This window comes from Nyctereutes procyonoides, unplaced genomic scaffold (genome assembly GCF_905146905.1).
Source record: "Nyctereutes procyonoides isolate TBG_1078 unplaced genomic scaffold, NYPRO_anot_genome, whole genome shotgun sequence".
Taxonomy (NCBI): domain Eukaryota; kingdom Metazoa; phylum Chordata; class Mammalia; order Carnivora; family Canidae; genus Nyctereutes; species Nyctereutes procyonoides.
The window spans coordinates 28,949,546-28,965,317 of NW_026575135.1; the positions used below are offsets into that span (position 1 = coordinate 28,949,546).

General features: G+C 39.8%; 1 protein-coding gene across 2 annotated transcripts in view; it reads right to left on the minus strand.

Annotated features, from left to right (window-relative positions):
- The window catches only part of TEK (TEK receptor tyrosine kinase), a 98,943-nt gene that overhangs the window by 33,819 nt on the left and 49,352 nt on the right, over positions 1-15,772 (minus strand). For both annotated transcript variants that reach the window (XM_055302007.1, XM_055302006.1), the window contains exons 3-9: positions 13,968-14,078; positions 12,965-13,117; positions 9,256-9,387; positions 8,595-8,735; positions 7,470-7,598; positions 4,409-4,560; positions 2,637-2,781 (exon numbers count right to left, since the gene is read on the minus strand). In XM_055302007.1, coding sequence (XP_055157982.1) covers positions 2,637-2,781; positions 4,409-4,560; positions 7,470-7,598; positions 8,595-8,735; positions 9,256-9,387; positions 12,965-13,117; positions 13,968-14,078 — 963 coding nt within the window. The remainder of the gene's footprint in view (positions 1-2,636; positions 2,782-4,408; positions 4,561-7,469; positions 7,599-8,594; positions 8,736-9,255; positions 9,388-12,964; positions 13,118-13,967; positions 14,079-15,772) is intronic.

The following is a 15,772-nucleotide window of genomic DNA, read 5'->3' on the forward strand; positions in this document are numbered from 1 at the left end:
TTTAAAGAGGTAATGAAGTCAAGATGAGGTCATTAAGGTTGTTCTTAATCCATTACAACTGTTGTCCCTTATAAGAAGAATACATTCGGACACACACACAGAAGAAGACCATATGAAAATACAGGGAAAAGACAGCCATTCATGAACCAAGAAGTGAGGCCTCAGGAGAAGTCAACTCTGCTGACACCTTGATCATTTACCTAGCCTCCAGAACTTGAGAAAATAAATTCCTGTGGTTAAGCCACCTCATCTGTGGAACTTTGTTGTTGTTTTTTTAAATTTATTTATTTATGATAGTCACAGAGAGAGAGGCAGAGACATAGGCAGAGGGAGAAGCAGGCTCCATGCACTGGGAGCCCGATGTGGGATTCGATCCCGGGTCTCCAGGATCGCGCCCTGGGCCAAAGGCAGGCGCTAAACCGCTGTGCCACCCAGGGTTCCCCATCTGTGGAACTTTGTATAGCAGCCTGAGCAACCCATTAGGAATGACTACACTACAAATTATTTATTCTTTATAATGTAGATGAAGATTTGGGTTAATTTCAGTTTGGGGTATTATGAATTAAATTGCTCTGTACACTGAAGATGTCTTTTTTGAACATATACTCATTTCTTTTGAGCTTATACCTCAAGGAGAATTGCCAGGTCATAAGTATATGTATGCTTAACTTTTGCATATATTTTCAGTTTTCCAAATTGATTGTACCAACTTGTATTCTGGTAGTAAAATCCTTACATCTGGGACACCTGGGTGGTTCCATGGTTAAGTGTCTGCCTTTGGCCCAGGGCATGATCCTGGAGACCCAGGATCGAGTCCCGCATCAGCTCCCTGCATGGAGCCTGCTTCTCCCTCTGACTGTTTTTCTGCTTCTCTCTCTCTCTGTGACTCTCATGAATAAAATAAATAAAATCTTTAAAAAAAATCCTCACATCTTTTTAAAAAAGTACTATGATTAAAGACACTGATTAATTTACCTAATTATCATTTTATAAATATCAGTAAATACACCTATTTTCATTTTATAGATATTAGTAAATATGACATGAAGAGCTAAATCATTAAGAGCTAACCATCATGTAGAGCTAAGTCATTATAAATATGACATCAATAACAATACTACAGATGCTTCTATGCACTTCTATGCGTTGATGTTGTGTGCTGTGTCTTCTACTAAAAAATAAAAATTAGAACTGACTCTTCTGAATCTTAGCAACATGGTTTATTTTTGACTTATTTATTTTCCATGTCTAGCAAGCATTCCAAGAAGCTTAAAAATAAGGTAATTTGTCTTGTCTGCATATCATTTCCTCCCTTTCAAGAACATGTAAGATATAAGAAATAATTTGGTCATGTGAATGTTCTAGTGATAAAACAGATCAAGGCCTTTTCCAGTAATCCAAAAGAATATTAACAATTCTGTGGCAGTTTATGTGGATGTTCAGGGTAGAGAATCCAATCTACAAGGCTATATTTAAGCTAATGTTGTTATTGGTCTTCTAAAAAAGATTATCTTCTGGGCACTTACATTTATTTCATTTATGGACGTTACCTCTCAGACAGCCCAAAGATTCCTAATCAAGTAACAAAATGGGTAAAATACAAATCAACATTGGTTATCTTACTCCTAATCTTTAACAGAGGAGACTCAGAAAACAAAATGGTCTAGAAATGATGATGCATTATTTGGATTCAGGAGACCCAGGTTCAAAACTAAGACTTACTCCTTAACAGATATGCTACTTTAAACAAGTTCACTAAACCCTCTGAATCTTCTTTTCTTTCTGGTAAAGTGGTGATAACAATATCTGTTGCACAAAGTTCTTATAAAAATTAAATAAGATGACTTATGTGATGTACTTAGCCCAGTGCCTTTCAACAAAATATATCAGAGAGCTGTTAGCTGTTTTGTTTAAATGGGTTCATAAGAAATTTCCAAACTTAAAATTCCTTGCAGTATTTATGTATACCAGCCAAGCTAACTTGGATTTACCTCCATGTTGCATTTTCCCCTCAACCACAAATGCATACCTCTCTACTTAATTAATGTGAATTTTGAAATATTAATTCACTGCAGGAAGAATAATCAATGCTGAATATGTGAAAAAATTATTTGTGTTCATTATACAGCATAGCCTGGACTTCATAATACATGAGTAATTCTCAAAGTATTTTCCAAATTATCCTGCACAATAATGAATAGGAACTCACAACAATGATGAAGTCAAACTTTTCATGTAATATAAACACTACTAGATATGTTGTGCCAGACACAATTCCAGGTGTTTTGCATATTCAACAAATCTTCACAGTAATCCGGAGAGGTAGATAAACTAAGCTTTATTTTCAAATCAAGAAAGACTCAGAGAGGTTAAATTCATTTGCTCAGGGCTATATACAAGTTTTCTAGCTATTAGGGACAAAAATCAAATCCAGGGCTGTGTAACTCCAAAGGTCATATACTTAATCCCTCCTTTCCATTTTCATGCATATAAAAAAATTTCAAAGTGTAGTATCCTGGAAATTTTCCAAAGCATTTTAGTATTCAGGTAACATTTCTATCTTGGAGCAGCACCCAAAGATACATAAACACAATGTACTGAGGATGCAAGCTCTTCCTCTAGAAAATGGAGCTTACCTTTAACAGAAATGTTGAAAGGTTTTTCCACCATCCCAGCTACTGTGTTCACACTGCAGACCCAGACTCCTGAGTCAGGGGGGAGGATCCGGTGGATGGTGAATGTGGCCACTGACAGATGACTCGTAAGATTGAAGTCTTTTGGCTGGAAGGGTCAAATACAAATAAAAGCTTCTAGGGAGGCATAAACACACGAAAGGCCCATAACACTGACCCCATCTCATTGTTTGATAAGAAGTTTTCTAAGGAGAGATTAGGAAGCCAAATGCAATGCTAGTATAATCATTGGCTTATTTCCAAAGCTATTGTAGTAGCCCTGTAAGTTTATATTGGATTGATGCCCTCTCAGATCCTGCTGTTGTGTTTGTGTGTTTGGGAGTGTGGAGTAAACACTTACAGGCTAGGAACCTAATTCCTTTAAATTGCTCTGGTAACATTTGTTCCTTCCTGGTTGAATACAGAGATGGCTGGGTGAGATGACAAAATAGCTCCCTGAAATAATTGGGAACTATCTACACTATAACTGCACTACTGAAACCCACAAAACTGCGGGAAAAATCAGGGCTCTGAAGACACACAGACTTCAATTCACATCCCTACTCTGTCACTTTTGACCAATTCCTTATTCAACTTCACCTGACCAATTTCCACTTGTATAGAAAGAGGACAGATAATATTATGCAGCATGTTGCATATAGCATGGTTGACCCTCTACACTACTAGATGGTAGCTGTTACTTCCACTAACCCAGGAAAAGGCCAACAAGATTTTAAGAAGCTGTCAGTTGGCTTCACTACCTAATGAGTTGAGTGGAATCAGGAACATCTGATGTGTAGAAACCAGTAATGGCACATTCTACATATCCTGCCCCCACGAGGCCACTCACATCTACCCTCTTGTCAAGTTGATTTTCAGTCATCTTTGAGAGAAAAAAAAAACAGATAAGCATTTCAAAAATTTTAGATAGGAAAATACAGCAACTTCCTGAAGATCACTTGTGACACAGAGAAATTTGGTGCATTTGAGATTATTGGAAGAAAGAAGGGAAACATATTGGAAAAGTTGCTTAGTCCTCTCCAGCAAAAAAGAATTGCTATGACAGCACTCTAACCAGTGCTGAGCAACAAGGCAACAGGGCAGAGTCTAGAGGTAGGGGGCCCAAGGAATGTATTCAGATCCAAGGGATTCTATGGATTATCTCTGAATGGGAAATGTGGGAGTAGATCCTATCTAGAGTCAAATAAATTATACTGAACTCCTGTCTTTCATACTCTGCTAATTTTTGCTCCAAAGAGCACAATAGAAGTAGACCAGTCATCAAAGTTCCATTTCCTGTAGCACATGGTAGGTAACACATGAATCTCCTGCTGATTCATGTGGCCACACCTTGCCACACCCTTTGGTGGCCACAGGACCACCTCATTCTTCCTGATATGAGAAGTTAGAACATGGGGATATTGTGAGGAGTAGAACCTGCACAGGCTGACATATACCTCTCAAAACACAAAGAAAGTTCTACAGGACGAGTCCCATCCTCGGGACTCATCTTCATCAATTCCACTGTGGTCGTCTCTTTCTAACCTTGCACTATAGCACTGGCCAGGCTGCAGTGAATCTGCTCTACCTCCCCAGGGACATGGCATTTTGTCCAAGCTAACAACATACCAGGTTCAGAGGATGCAAGCCCAGGGTGGAATGTAGCCTTGAGAGAGGTGATTACTACAATAGAAAGCATTAGTAGTGTCGGAAGTCAGATTAGAAATAACTCTTACATGGAGCACTGTCCCATCTGGCTTTACGAGAGTCATTTCTTCATTGGCAGGTAGTGGCCAGCCAGAAGCTTTGCAGATGGGGTTAAATTTACCACTGTTTACTTCTATGTGATCCGGCAAATCCTCTATCTTTGGGATCATCCTTGGCATGCCTGCATGAGGAAAACAGCACTGTGAAATCTAATCTTTGACACAGCAACAGTAATAAAAGCTGCTACCATTTGACAAGTCACATCCCAGTTAAGAACTTTGCAAATATTATATTGTTTTAATAAACTTGCGGGGGGATGCTATTGCAGTCTCCATTTTACAGATGAGAAGACTGAGGCTCAGAGCTATATGAATCCAGAGTCCACACTCTGCCATAATGCTGTGCTCCCCTCAGTGGATCTGGCACAGACAGTCTCTAGGTTAAGATGTTCATCATGGCCACATCTTCCCTGGCCTTACCTTTCAACAACTTTTACTTTTTAAGAGAATGTTAACAAAAACAAAAGCAAAAAACAAAAATAAAAATGAGGTCCTCTTTGACTCAGAAAACAAACCCACGATATTGCTGCTGACCAACATGATCCTCCATTTTGATCCCCACTGATTGGGAATCTGCAAGTAGCAGGCGATGAAAACCACTCACATTTATATGCAAGAAGTGAAGTGGACTAGAATTACAGCCCCAAACTGGTTTCTAGGCAACAGCCAAATGAAAAGTGTCGCTGCCAATACTTAAAGAAAATGTCTCTGGTGGCAAAAAGGGTATCAGGACTCCTTGCCTCATACCTACACTGTAGAGAATGAATAATCCTGAAATTTAACAATTTTATTCTGAATTGTAGGGCTCCAGAGACCCTCAGACCCTTTGTGACTAAACAGGAGACACGGTAGAAAATAGTCCAGCACTTAGTGAAGAATGTGGATAATAGAAGTGCCCCCGCAAGAGCAGCAAGCCGTTGGTTCTGGGGGCCAGGGAGAGGAGGTGGAGGAGGCAGGGACACAGTAAACACAACATTCGTATTTTCTATTGATGTCCTTTGTCTCTGACCTAGAATGCAGTAAGTTATGGAGCCGGAAAAAAAGGGGTCTAAGAACTACAAGGGTAATTCTTTGACCTATCTGTAGACTTGAAGGGATTATGATTAGAATCTACCAGATTTTTCATCCTAAGAAGTTATTCGCATAGTTATTTTTACTTATTTATGTACTTATTTATTCATGAGAGACAGAGAGAAAGAGAGAGCCAGAGACACAGGCAGAGGGGAAGCAGGCTCCATGCAGGGAGCCTGACGTGGGACTCGATCCCTGGTCTCCAGGATCACGCCCTGGGCTGAAGGTGGCGCTAAACCGCTGAGCCATCCGGGCTGCCCCGCATAGGAATTTTAAAAAGTGCTTTGACACTAGTAAGGCGGTTAAGTCTGTCCTATACTGCCACTGGGTATTTCCTGCAGTCCTCCAGAGGTGAGCCTGGGTGTGCAGGTGGAGGTGGAGCAGAATCCGGGAAGGGGGAGGAGGGCTTCTCTCCGAAAGTGGAAGGCCTGGATCTGGGTCTGAGATTCTCACACCTTTTGCAACCTCAGGCTCAAAACAGAAAAGTAGGCATAAAATTGAAAATTCAAATCCTTTGGCTTGTTAGCTATTTTCAACCCAATCCTCCAGCAGCCCCAAGGCCTTTCCTTCCCTTCCTAGACCCTCCCAGGTTCCTGCCCTGCAGCCAAGTCCAAACACTGGAGAAAGAAGTGAACACCTAAAGCTTAGCCAAAGCCTTTGAAAAACAATTGTTGGTATTTTCCTCCCATGTTTGTTCTGATTTTAAAAAAGAACAGAGAAAAAACCCTAAGGGTCTTAGTCTTACTGCCCTGAGTGTAGATTTCTTTCTGTAACATTTGATTTGTAGGATTGAAAAAATAGCACATGTTCATTATTTTTAAATTTTGAAAATACATAAGAATATGCTTCTTTTAATTTTAAAAAGTGTATTCTAGGGCAGGAATTAGCAGACTTTTTCTGTAAAGGACTAGACAGTAAATATTTTCAGCTTTGCAGGCTGAAAGTTCCTGCTAACTAGCTACCCAACCCTGCTGTAGTGTGTGAGCAGCCACCGATTATGCATTCTCAACGAATTCGTGTGGCTACATGCCAATAAGATTTTCTTTATAACAACAGATGGTAGGGAAAGAAAAAGGATGAAGTACTGATAAATGCTCCAATACAGTTAAACCTCAAAAACAGTATGGTCAGTGAAAGAGGCCAGCCACAAAAGACCATGAAATGTGTGATCCCATTTATAGTTTATGAAATGTCAAGAGAATAAGTAAATCTATAGAGATAAAGTAAACTTGTGGTTGCCAGGGGCTGAGGGGAGCAGAGAATGGGAGTTCTGGCCAACAGGGACAATGTTTCTTTTGGTATGACAGACGCATTCTAAAATTAGATTGTGGTGATGGTTGCACAACTCTGTAAATATACTAAAAATCATTCAGCTGTACATTTAAAAGGGATGGATTTCATGGTATAAAAATTGTATGTCAATGAAGCTGTTAAAAAAAATAGAGAGCTGAAAAAAAATAGAGGGCTGGATTTGGTCAGTGGGTCAAAGTTTGTGGACTCCTTGCTCTAAGGTCTTTTCTGAACTAGAATTATTTAAAATTTCATTTTGAGGGTAATGTTTTCTAATTTTCTTCTTCTTTTTTATATCTTTCTTTTCAAAAATATCCTTTGTCCAAATGCCTCCAGAGTAGTTCCCTGGTGTGCATATCCCGGGAGAAGATGGGTCCTAGGGAAGGGTACAGAAGAGACAGGCGGAGCCCCCAGCCAGCCAGTCATCACTCAATGTGCCACCAAATAAATACATGTGTTCCTAGTGGAAGGAGAAATGAAGGCCAGTAGGAGGGCCTGTAGAAAGAGCTGGAATGTTGTCCTTTAGGGTTTGGGATATATCCTTCCCAACTTCTGGATGGAAGCAGAAGTGGCTTGAGGAATCTGGGCTTCTGGAGTAAGAATCAGAACCAGCAGAGCTCAGTTCAGACGTGCTGACCATGGTGCCAACTACAGTGTTACCTTGCTTTACCTTCTTTCTCACACTGGAGCCCTTGGCGTTCTGGAGAGCAGAGACATCCTTGGAACCGATCACACATCTCCCCGTGGCTGCACCTGCAACTGAGCTTACAGTCTGGCCCGTAATAACCAGGCTGGCACGCTGTAAACAAAGACACCAGAACCCCTGTTAACACCGACGAAGGGAGAAAACTAAGGCTATGGGTGACTAGTTCAATTTTTCTTTCCAAGCTATTTACTGGGTGAAATAGAATCCTAAAAATTATTTCACCTGCTTTTTTTTTTTAACTGTTTTTTAAAGGTGGCTACTAGAAAGTTTTGAATTACATATGCGGCTTGCTTCTATTTTTTACTGAACTGCTCTAACTCAGAACATCGTTACAAAGTTGCTGGGACCCCATCATAGCTCCCAAGATGCCAGATGTGGAGAGAGTTGAATTTGTGATGTAAATTCTGAAAAACCTTTGAGCTCTGGCCAATCCACCTCATTAGCATTCCTTAGGGAGGGTCTGATAAACTTGACTGCCCAGTCATGGCAAGCTACTGTGTAAGAGCCCACATGAAACTCATACGGCAAAGATGTAAAACTTATACCACTGAGCCTCACCAAACAGGCAGGTATGTTTTAGACAGGGCAGAGGGAATCTTTGAGTAGGTGAAGTTAGTGCTGCCTACATAATGTCCACAGAAGAAAAGATCTTCCTCTATTTTCAAATCCCAAATTCTGTCTGGATCAGAACTAAGAGCTCTGATATCTATAGCCCACTGAAAAAACAAATCTCTATGGCTTTCCAACTCAAAGTTGGTCTGAAAACCAGCAGCATGAATACCATGTGGGAGCTTCTTGGAAATGCGGAAACTCAGGTGCCAGTCCAGACCTATGGAATCAGAATCTGTGTTTTAATAAGAACCCCAGATGATGTGCATGAGAAGCACTTTCTATAAGGTCCAGAGTCTTAATTATGAAAGCATAATTAACTTGAGATGAAAACATCTCTGATTTAAAACCCTGTAATTCAGCAATGGATAGTTGAGTGAATAGTTCAGGTGTATTTTTACTCTATTATTTCCAGCAAGCTGGATCTCCTTGGTAAACCCACTAGAACTTTTTCTGTTCAGGGGTGTGATTGATACATACCTTCGTTGCACTGCAGACCCTGCCAACCTGTGGCGCAGGAACACCCATAGGGGTCTGGGAGACAGAACACGTAGGACTTACATCCCTCTGGTCCACTACACCTTTCTTTACAAGTTCTGCCAAATGTGTGCAGTTCACAAGCTTTGGGGGGGAAAAAAGATGATTCAGAGTCAAATATTCAACCCCTTGAAATGTATGAGTCTTCTTTTAAGGGTCTCTCCTAGTGAATGTGGAAAATAATCCAGTCTCAGCTATGGCATGAACAGACAGTATTGATCATCAATAAAGAACCTTTAGGAAAGGGTATCTTTTTCTAGTTCACACGGAGTTTCCACATGGCCTAACATGGTCCATGTAGTTTCTGTTCCCAAATGGTTTCCAGAGTTAAAATTCTACCTCCAGCAGTGATGGCTTTTTATTATTTCTTATTTTATTATTATTTAAAGATTTTCTTTATTTAGTCATGAGAGACACACAGAGAGAGGCAGAGACATAGGCAGGAGGGAAAAGCAGGCTCCCTGCAGGGAGCCTGATGTGGGACTCAATCCCAGGATCCTGGATCATGACCTGAGCCTAAGGCACATGCTCAACCACTCCACCCAGGTGCCCCAGGGATTGCTTTTGAAATCCACAATTTACTCATCTAGTGCTCTTGACTTACCCTTCTCACAGGTTCTCCCCATAAATCCCGGTGGGCAAATGCATTCTCCTGTATCTTCATGGCAGACACCATTGTTCATACACACAGTGCAGACACGGTTACATTCAGGTCCCCACTTCTGAGCTTCACATCCTTTTAAGGAAAACAAGGCTCTGGTGAGTAGAGCACATTCACTCCATAAACCTTTAGTGAGCACCCTACAACATGTCAGTCATTTTACTGGACATTAGTAAATGAAGAGAAACAAAATACAATCTCAGTTCTCTAAAAGCTAACAGTCTTATATGAGAACTAGACAATGGAAACAGGAAATAAGGATAGAAATAAAGACAAGGAATACTTTATCCTGTCTTAGGTATGGAAGAGAGTATAAATGAAGGCTTCTTAGAGGAGGTGGTGTGTGAGCAGAATCAGTATAACCATAGAATTAGGAAAGAAGATAGGCTATAGAGTGTGTCCCAAGAAAAAGTGAGGCGAAGGAGGAAGGCCTGGCGTGTTTGGGAGCTGCACAAATGATCAGAGCCAAAACAATGGTTTTCTAACGTTGATCCCTGACCAATAGCTTCTCCATTACCTTGGAATCTGCTAGAGTTGTAAATCCCAAATGTACCCCCCATCCATGACCTACTGACTGAGAACTCTGGAGGTGGCCTAGCAATCTGTGCTTGCCAAGTCCTCCAGATAATTCTGATGTATGCCAGAGTATGAGAACCTTTGGTCTACAGTAATATAGAGAAAAGATTCAGCTAAAAAAGCAAGCAGGAGCTAGTAGCATCCACCTGTTTTTCAGGTAAAAAACATAAGAACTGAAACAAGATATACAAAACCTAAAGTATAAGAGTGGTAAAATGCTTCTAGCTTCTTATTTCTTGGATATTTCTTTTTTCTTTAAGATTTTTAAACATTAATTAATGAATTAATTAATGAAAGAGAGAGAGAGATAGCATGCAAGTGCACGCAAGCAAAGGAAGGGGTACAAGAGAGGTAGCAACTCTCAAGCAGACCCCATGCTCATCATGGAGTTCCCACGTAGGGCTCTATCTCAGGACTCTGAGATCCTAACTTGAGCTGAAATCAAGAGTCAGATGCTTAACTGACTGAGGCACCCAGGTGCCCCTCCTGGATGCTTCTTTCTCCCATTTGGTGATTTTAGATGGTTATTTGGATCCAAGGATACCTTCTGATTAAGGAAAAAAGTCAGGGGTGTTGGGATGACCCTTTGTGGTCAGAAATTTAATTTCTCACCTGAAAAGAACTAGTATCTTTGTCCCTGAGTGTTAGTCTCAGGGGGTAAGCTTGGACCTGTGCCTACAGCTGATGTAACTTTATAATTTCTTTGGCAAGAATTCCTGGTTATCAGTATTTTCTCTAAAATAATCAGGAAGACTGTCTACACAGACCCTTCCTTTTTTTTTTTCAAGATTGTATTTATTTATTCATGAGAGAGAGAGAGAAAGAGAGGCAGAGACATAGGCAGAGAGAGAAGCAGGCTCCATGTAGAGAGCCTGATGTGGGACTTGATCCTGGGACTCCAGGATCACGCCATGGGCTGGAGGCAGGCTCTAAACCACTGAGCCACCCAGGCGTCCCTACATAGACCCTTTCTTACAGACTTCCACTTAATAGATAAAGCTGCAAAATACCTAGAAGTTAATATTTACATGCCTTAATATATAAAGGGAAAAATACTTCTGCACAATTAGTGATTTCTTAAAAGCCAGACCACAGGTTATTTACAGGTGTTTAAAACTAATGATGGCAGCCCATGGAGAAGAAAATGGGCATCCTGTTACATTAAACTATTATCTCTAGGGCTCTACGTATCTATAGACCTTTCTCAGCTTCTCCCCTACTCCTGGAAAAGATTAAAGAATAAAGCTTGAGGGGAAAATTGAGGTGATCTCTTGGGGATGGAGAAGCCAGGAAAAGAGTTCGTTGATAAGCAACAAGATGCAATCAGGTTTCTATTAATTTTCTTCAAAAGCCCTGAGGTTTTATATTTTAGGAAACCAAATGTTCATGCATACAGAGAGAAATCCTATAAACGCAATGGTTATAATAAATCTTTTGTCAGAGAATTTATATTGAAAAGAAATCCTATAAATACAACCAGTGGGATTTTTCACACAAAGTCTTTATGCACTGATATTTTCCTAGATTTCAATTTTGTCCTGAAGAGATGCCTACAGTTATGAGAAATAGACAAATGCCTTCAGCTGCACCTCATTGCTTAAAACCTCAAATAAATCCCACTGGGGAAAAATACTCTTAAATGGGATGATCATAGCCTAACTCAAACTTTTTTAGAATTATTTTAGATATTTAGCAGTGCTTCTCAAACAGTTTCACCAAAATACCCCTAATAGCAAAGGAATTACCATGTGCTCCTAGCAATCTCAAGAGATAAGCTAGAGATCAAAATGTGTTTTGAAATCTTTCACTTTGTATTAAAAGTTCAGGTGAGTTTCACATTCTAGTCTATATTAAGTCATGTTTGTTTTGACATTTTAAAAAAAGTTAAATCTTTTACCATATGTCAACATCTGACGTTTCTGCTATTACTAGAAAGTATCCCCATAAACCCTAGACTCTGAGTGCCCCCAGTACGTGGTGTTGTATTAGACTGGAGAGAAGCCACCTAAACAAAATGAAGGCAAACTGTGCTTTTGCCACTTGGACTCTCCATGAGAGTAGGGAATAAGAGAGGATTACACCTGCCAAAACCAGATGAGCTACACTTTTCATACTTATAATGTCATAATGCAAAACTATTTCTCCGTTTACCTATGTAACTACTGTGAGAATTACCCAAGGGACAGTGATTCATCTTTTTATCCCTCGTATTTTCATACCAAAATGATGCTGGGCACAGAGTTATAATCAATATATATTTGTTGAATGAACAAATGAATAAATATAATGCAAAGCAAAATTGTTCATAAGTTAGAGATTCCAATCATTAGAAGAATGACAGAGCAACCCAAATGTTCTGTCATCTAAGTAGACCTGAGTTGTTTAATATCATGAATACTTGGTACAGTCAAGAAAATTCAAGGGAAGTTTTGATAGTTGTAAAAGGGTGGGGGTGGAGTTTTTACTAGTTCTAACTCATGCGCATTTTTCAAAAATGAGAATAGAAATGCCATTTGACAGTTAAATAATCTGGAAAGTGTGGTATTTACAGGAGGCTTAATGTGGTTGTTGTTTGGGTTTTTTTAAGGAATTTTTTTTTTTTATTTGAGAGAGAGATCACGAGGAGAACGACAGAGGAATAGAGGAGGAAGGAACGGGAGGGGGAAAGAATCTAAAGCAGACTACTTACTGATTGTAGAGCCCGACAAGGGGCTCAATCTGACAACCCTGAGATCATGACCAGAGCTGAAATCAAGGGTTGGAAGACACCCTTTATCCCGGTAATTCAAATGTTGGAAATAAAAGAAACATTGCTAAAGCACAGTTAGAGTAAGAGTATCCCCCTGGAAAGAAAGCTCATCCACCCCCACCCATGCTGAGCGCCCCACATCTTCTCTGGGGCCTATCTTTTCTGGAAACTTGCTTTTCAGTAGTTTCACCAATTTTTTTGGAGTCCTTAGTATACTTCCAGCCAGTCCCTGGTTTTTGCTTAAGTAGCCAGAGTCAGTTTCTGTTACTTGCAGCTAAAGATCCTAACAACCAAATCATCCCAGATTGTGGCCTTTCAATCACTTACTCCGGACGATCAGCCTGGTGAAGGCCGAGGTGAAGAGGTTTCCTCCTATGTACCTGGCTGAGTACACTCCAGCATCCTGGGGCTGAGCATGAGGCAGATGCACTTCTAAAATATCAGGTACCTCGTGCCGGGGCACTGAGTGGATGAAGGAACCTAGCAAGGGAGAAGAGTAGAGAACAGTGGGTCACACACAGACACTCCTGTTTCCCCATCTGGCTCCCCAACTTCATCAGTTGTCTCTGACTGGATATAGAAAATGTGCCCAGCATATTGGATGTGGAAGAATGAAAAGGCTGAGCCATTTAATGCTCTCCTCAAAATTGAGAAAGTTGTGGTGACAGAGCAGATAGGTTGGTCTGTACCGTCTACCACCAAATAGATGAAGATAGAGCTAAGGCTAAAGTGTTTATCTTCTGCAGAAAAAGATGAACAAGTAAAGGTACCCCTGCCAACTAATCCATTAACCAGGAGATACCTAGAATCACTACTCCAATCTGGAAGTCCTATCCACCCACAGAACTCAGAATGATCCCCATCAGTACTTCAGGGGATCAGACAACTGCCACCAGATGGTGCCAAACCACAGTTGGACCTGGACAGATTTGTAAGACACAGTTGGATTTCCAGACCTAGTGCCAGTTGGCTTCCCAAGCTCAGTCTTGTAATTTCCTTCACCTTGCAATCAAGCAACGTCACATTTTTCATGGCTGAATTTGGGACCTCATTTATCATCATGATGGGGTTTTACTGTACATTCACAATTTCTTATTACACATTCATAAATATAGAATGTATGTACATTCATGTCTGTATATGAATCTCTGCTTTGAGCAACCAACCACATTGCCTCATAGAGCTTCTTTAATAAGATTTAACTGGCTTACATCATAATGGCTTTGCTTCAAACATCTGCCCCTAAGACTGCACCGGAATGATGACCCAATACATCTCATGCTCTGATTTCTCACACCTCGTGCTTGTAGGAAACAAAACATGTACTCACCATTTTTGTAAATCACTGCATCTTCTTCTTTCATCAACACCTTTTTGAAAGATATGTTCACATTATCTCCCCTGTCCACAGTCATGGTTAAAGTAGCTGGTAGAAAGGAAGCTTTTAAGAGAGGGAAAGAAAACAAGAAAATGAAGTCACATATTTTCTTCAGGAGCAACTGAACTTTGAACTTCAGATGATGAGGGCTGGCCCTTGCCAGAATTCGATTCATTGGTAGGACAGGAAAAAGGGGAGCTAATGTGTCTTAAACTTCATTAAGTTTTTGAAAAATGTGATGAAAGGAAGAGTCATTTTCTTTGTAAAAATGTAAATATATACATACAATATACATATACACATTTTTTTCCCCAAAAACCTCATTGGGGAGATGGGGACATTATGTTGACGAATATCTGTTGTCAAAGACCTGATATTAGCTCTCAACTATATTAACAATGAATCAACCATCTTTCTCCAATCCCTACCAAGTTTTCTCAAAGTGGAAAAGAGTAGAAACGGTTAGACATTTGCCAAATGGCTCTTCCCTTTTGGGTCATGGACCTTTTGGGTTGTGTTGATCAACTAACTCTAATTGCTTTAGAACACCCCAGGCATTTCTCAAATGGAATCAGCACAATGCTGGACTTATTACTAATGGTGTAAATATTAGGATATTGGATAATAAGGCAAAGATGGGACCCTTCTTCCCCTTAATTATATATAAAATATATATTATATAATATAAATATACAATCAAATGTATAGGGATACACACATACTGACATAGTTATGGAACTGGGCAGTACTGAGAGGACCGAGGAGAAGCCATTGTATATTTGACTTATAAAACTCTTTTGGAAACATCTGTCTTTTTGTCAGTCATGGAAGATAACATTGCCCAAGTGCTTTGGTTTGTTGGACAAGATGTGTGAATAAAATCTTCTAACATTCTCCCAACCACAACAATTTCTTAATTCCCTTAATTTACATCATAATCTACAGAGACACACAATTACAAAAATAAGAGGGGATTAACTTTAGCTTTTTTGAGGTAAGCCATTTTTAAAAAAAAATTAGCTTTATTGAGATATAATTGACATGCAAGTTAAGCCAATTTTTAAAATGTAACAATCAGCACTAAAAGAAGAGAATTGGGACATATAACTTTCCTAAACATGGAGGGCAGGAGAAACATGAAAGCCTAGAAAAAAGCCCAAATAAAAATCATAACAAACAGAAAAGATAGATTCTGCCAAATGTATGTCAAAAGCCAGAGAACCCTAGAATGAATTTTTTTAAATACATATATAATACACATGCTTTTTCATGACTTACACATTAAACATAATAACACATAAGCTTGTAAGTAAAGGGATAGAAAAATATATACCAGACTTATATGAATTGAAAGAAGCTGGTATTGCAATATTTATGTCAGAAGAAAATTATTTATTTATTTATTTTTAAAAGATTTTATTTATTTATTCATGAGAGATGCACAGAGAGAGACAGGGACACAGGCAGGGGGAGAAGCAGGCTCCATGCAGGGAGCCTGATGTGAGACTCGATCCCGGAACCCTGGGATCACGCCCTGGGCCAAAGGCAGATGCTCAACCGCTGAGCCACCCGGGCGTCCCTAGAAGAAAATAGTTTATTCTAAAGCCAAAACAAAATTTTTGGGATAAAGATGGTCTTTACATGATGATATAATAAATGGAAGAAATAGTAATCCTGAACTTATATATGCATCCAACAATAGCTCCTAAACCCATGAAACCGAAACTGACAGAAGTAAAGAAAGAAATGGACAAATC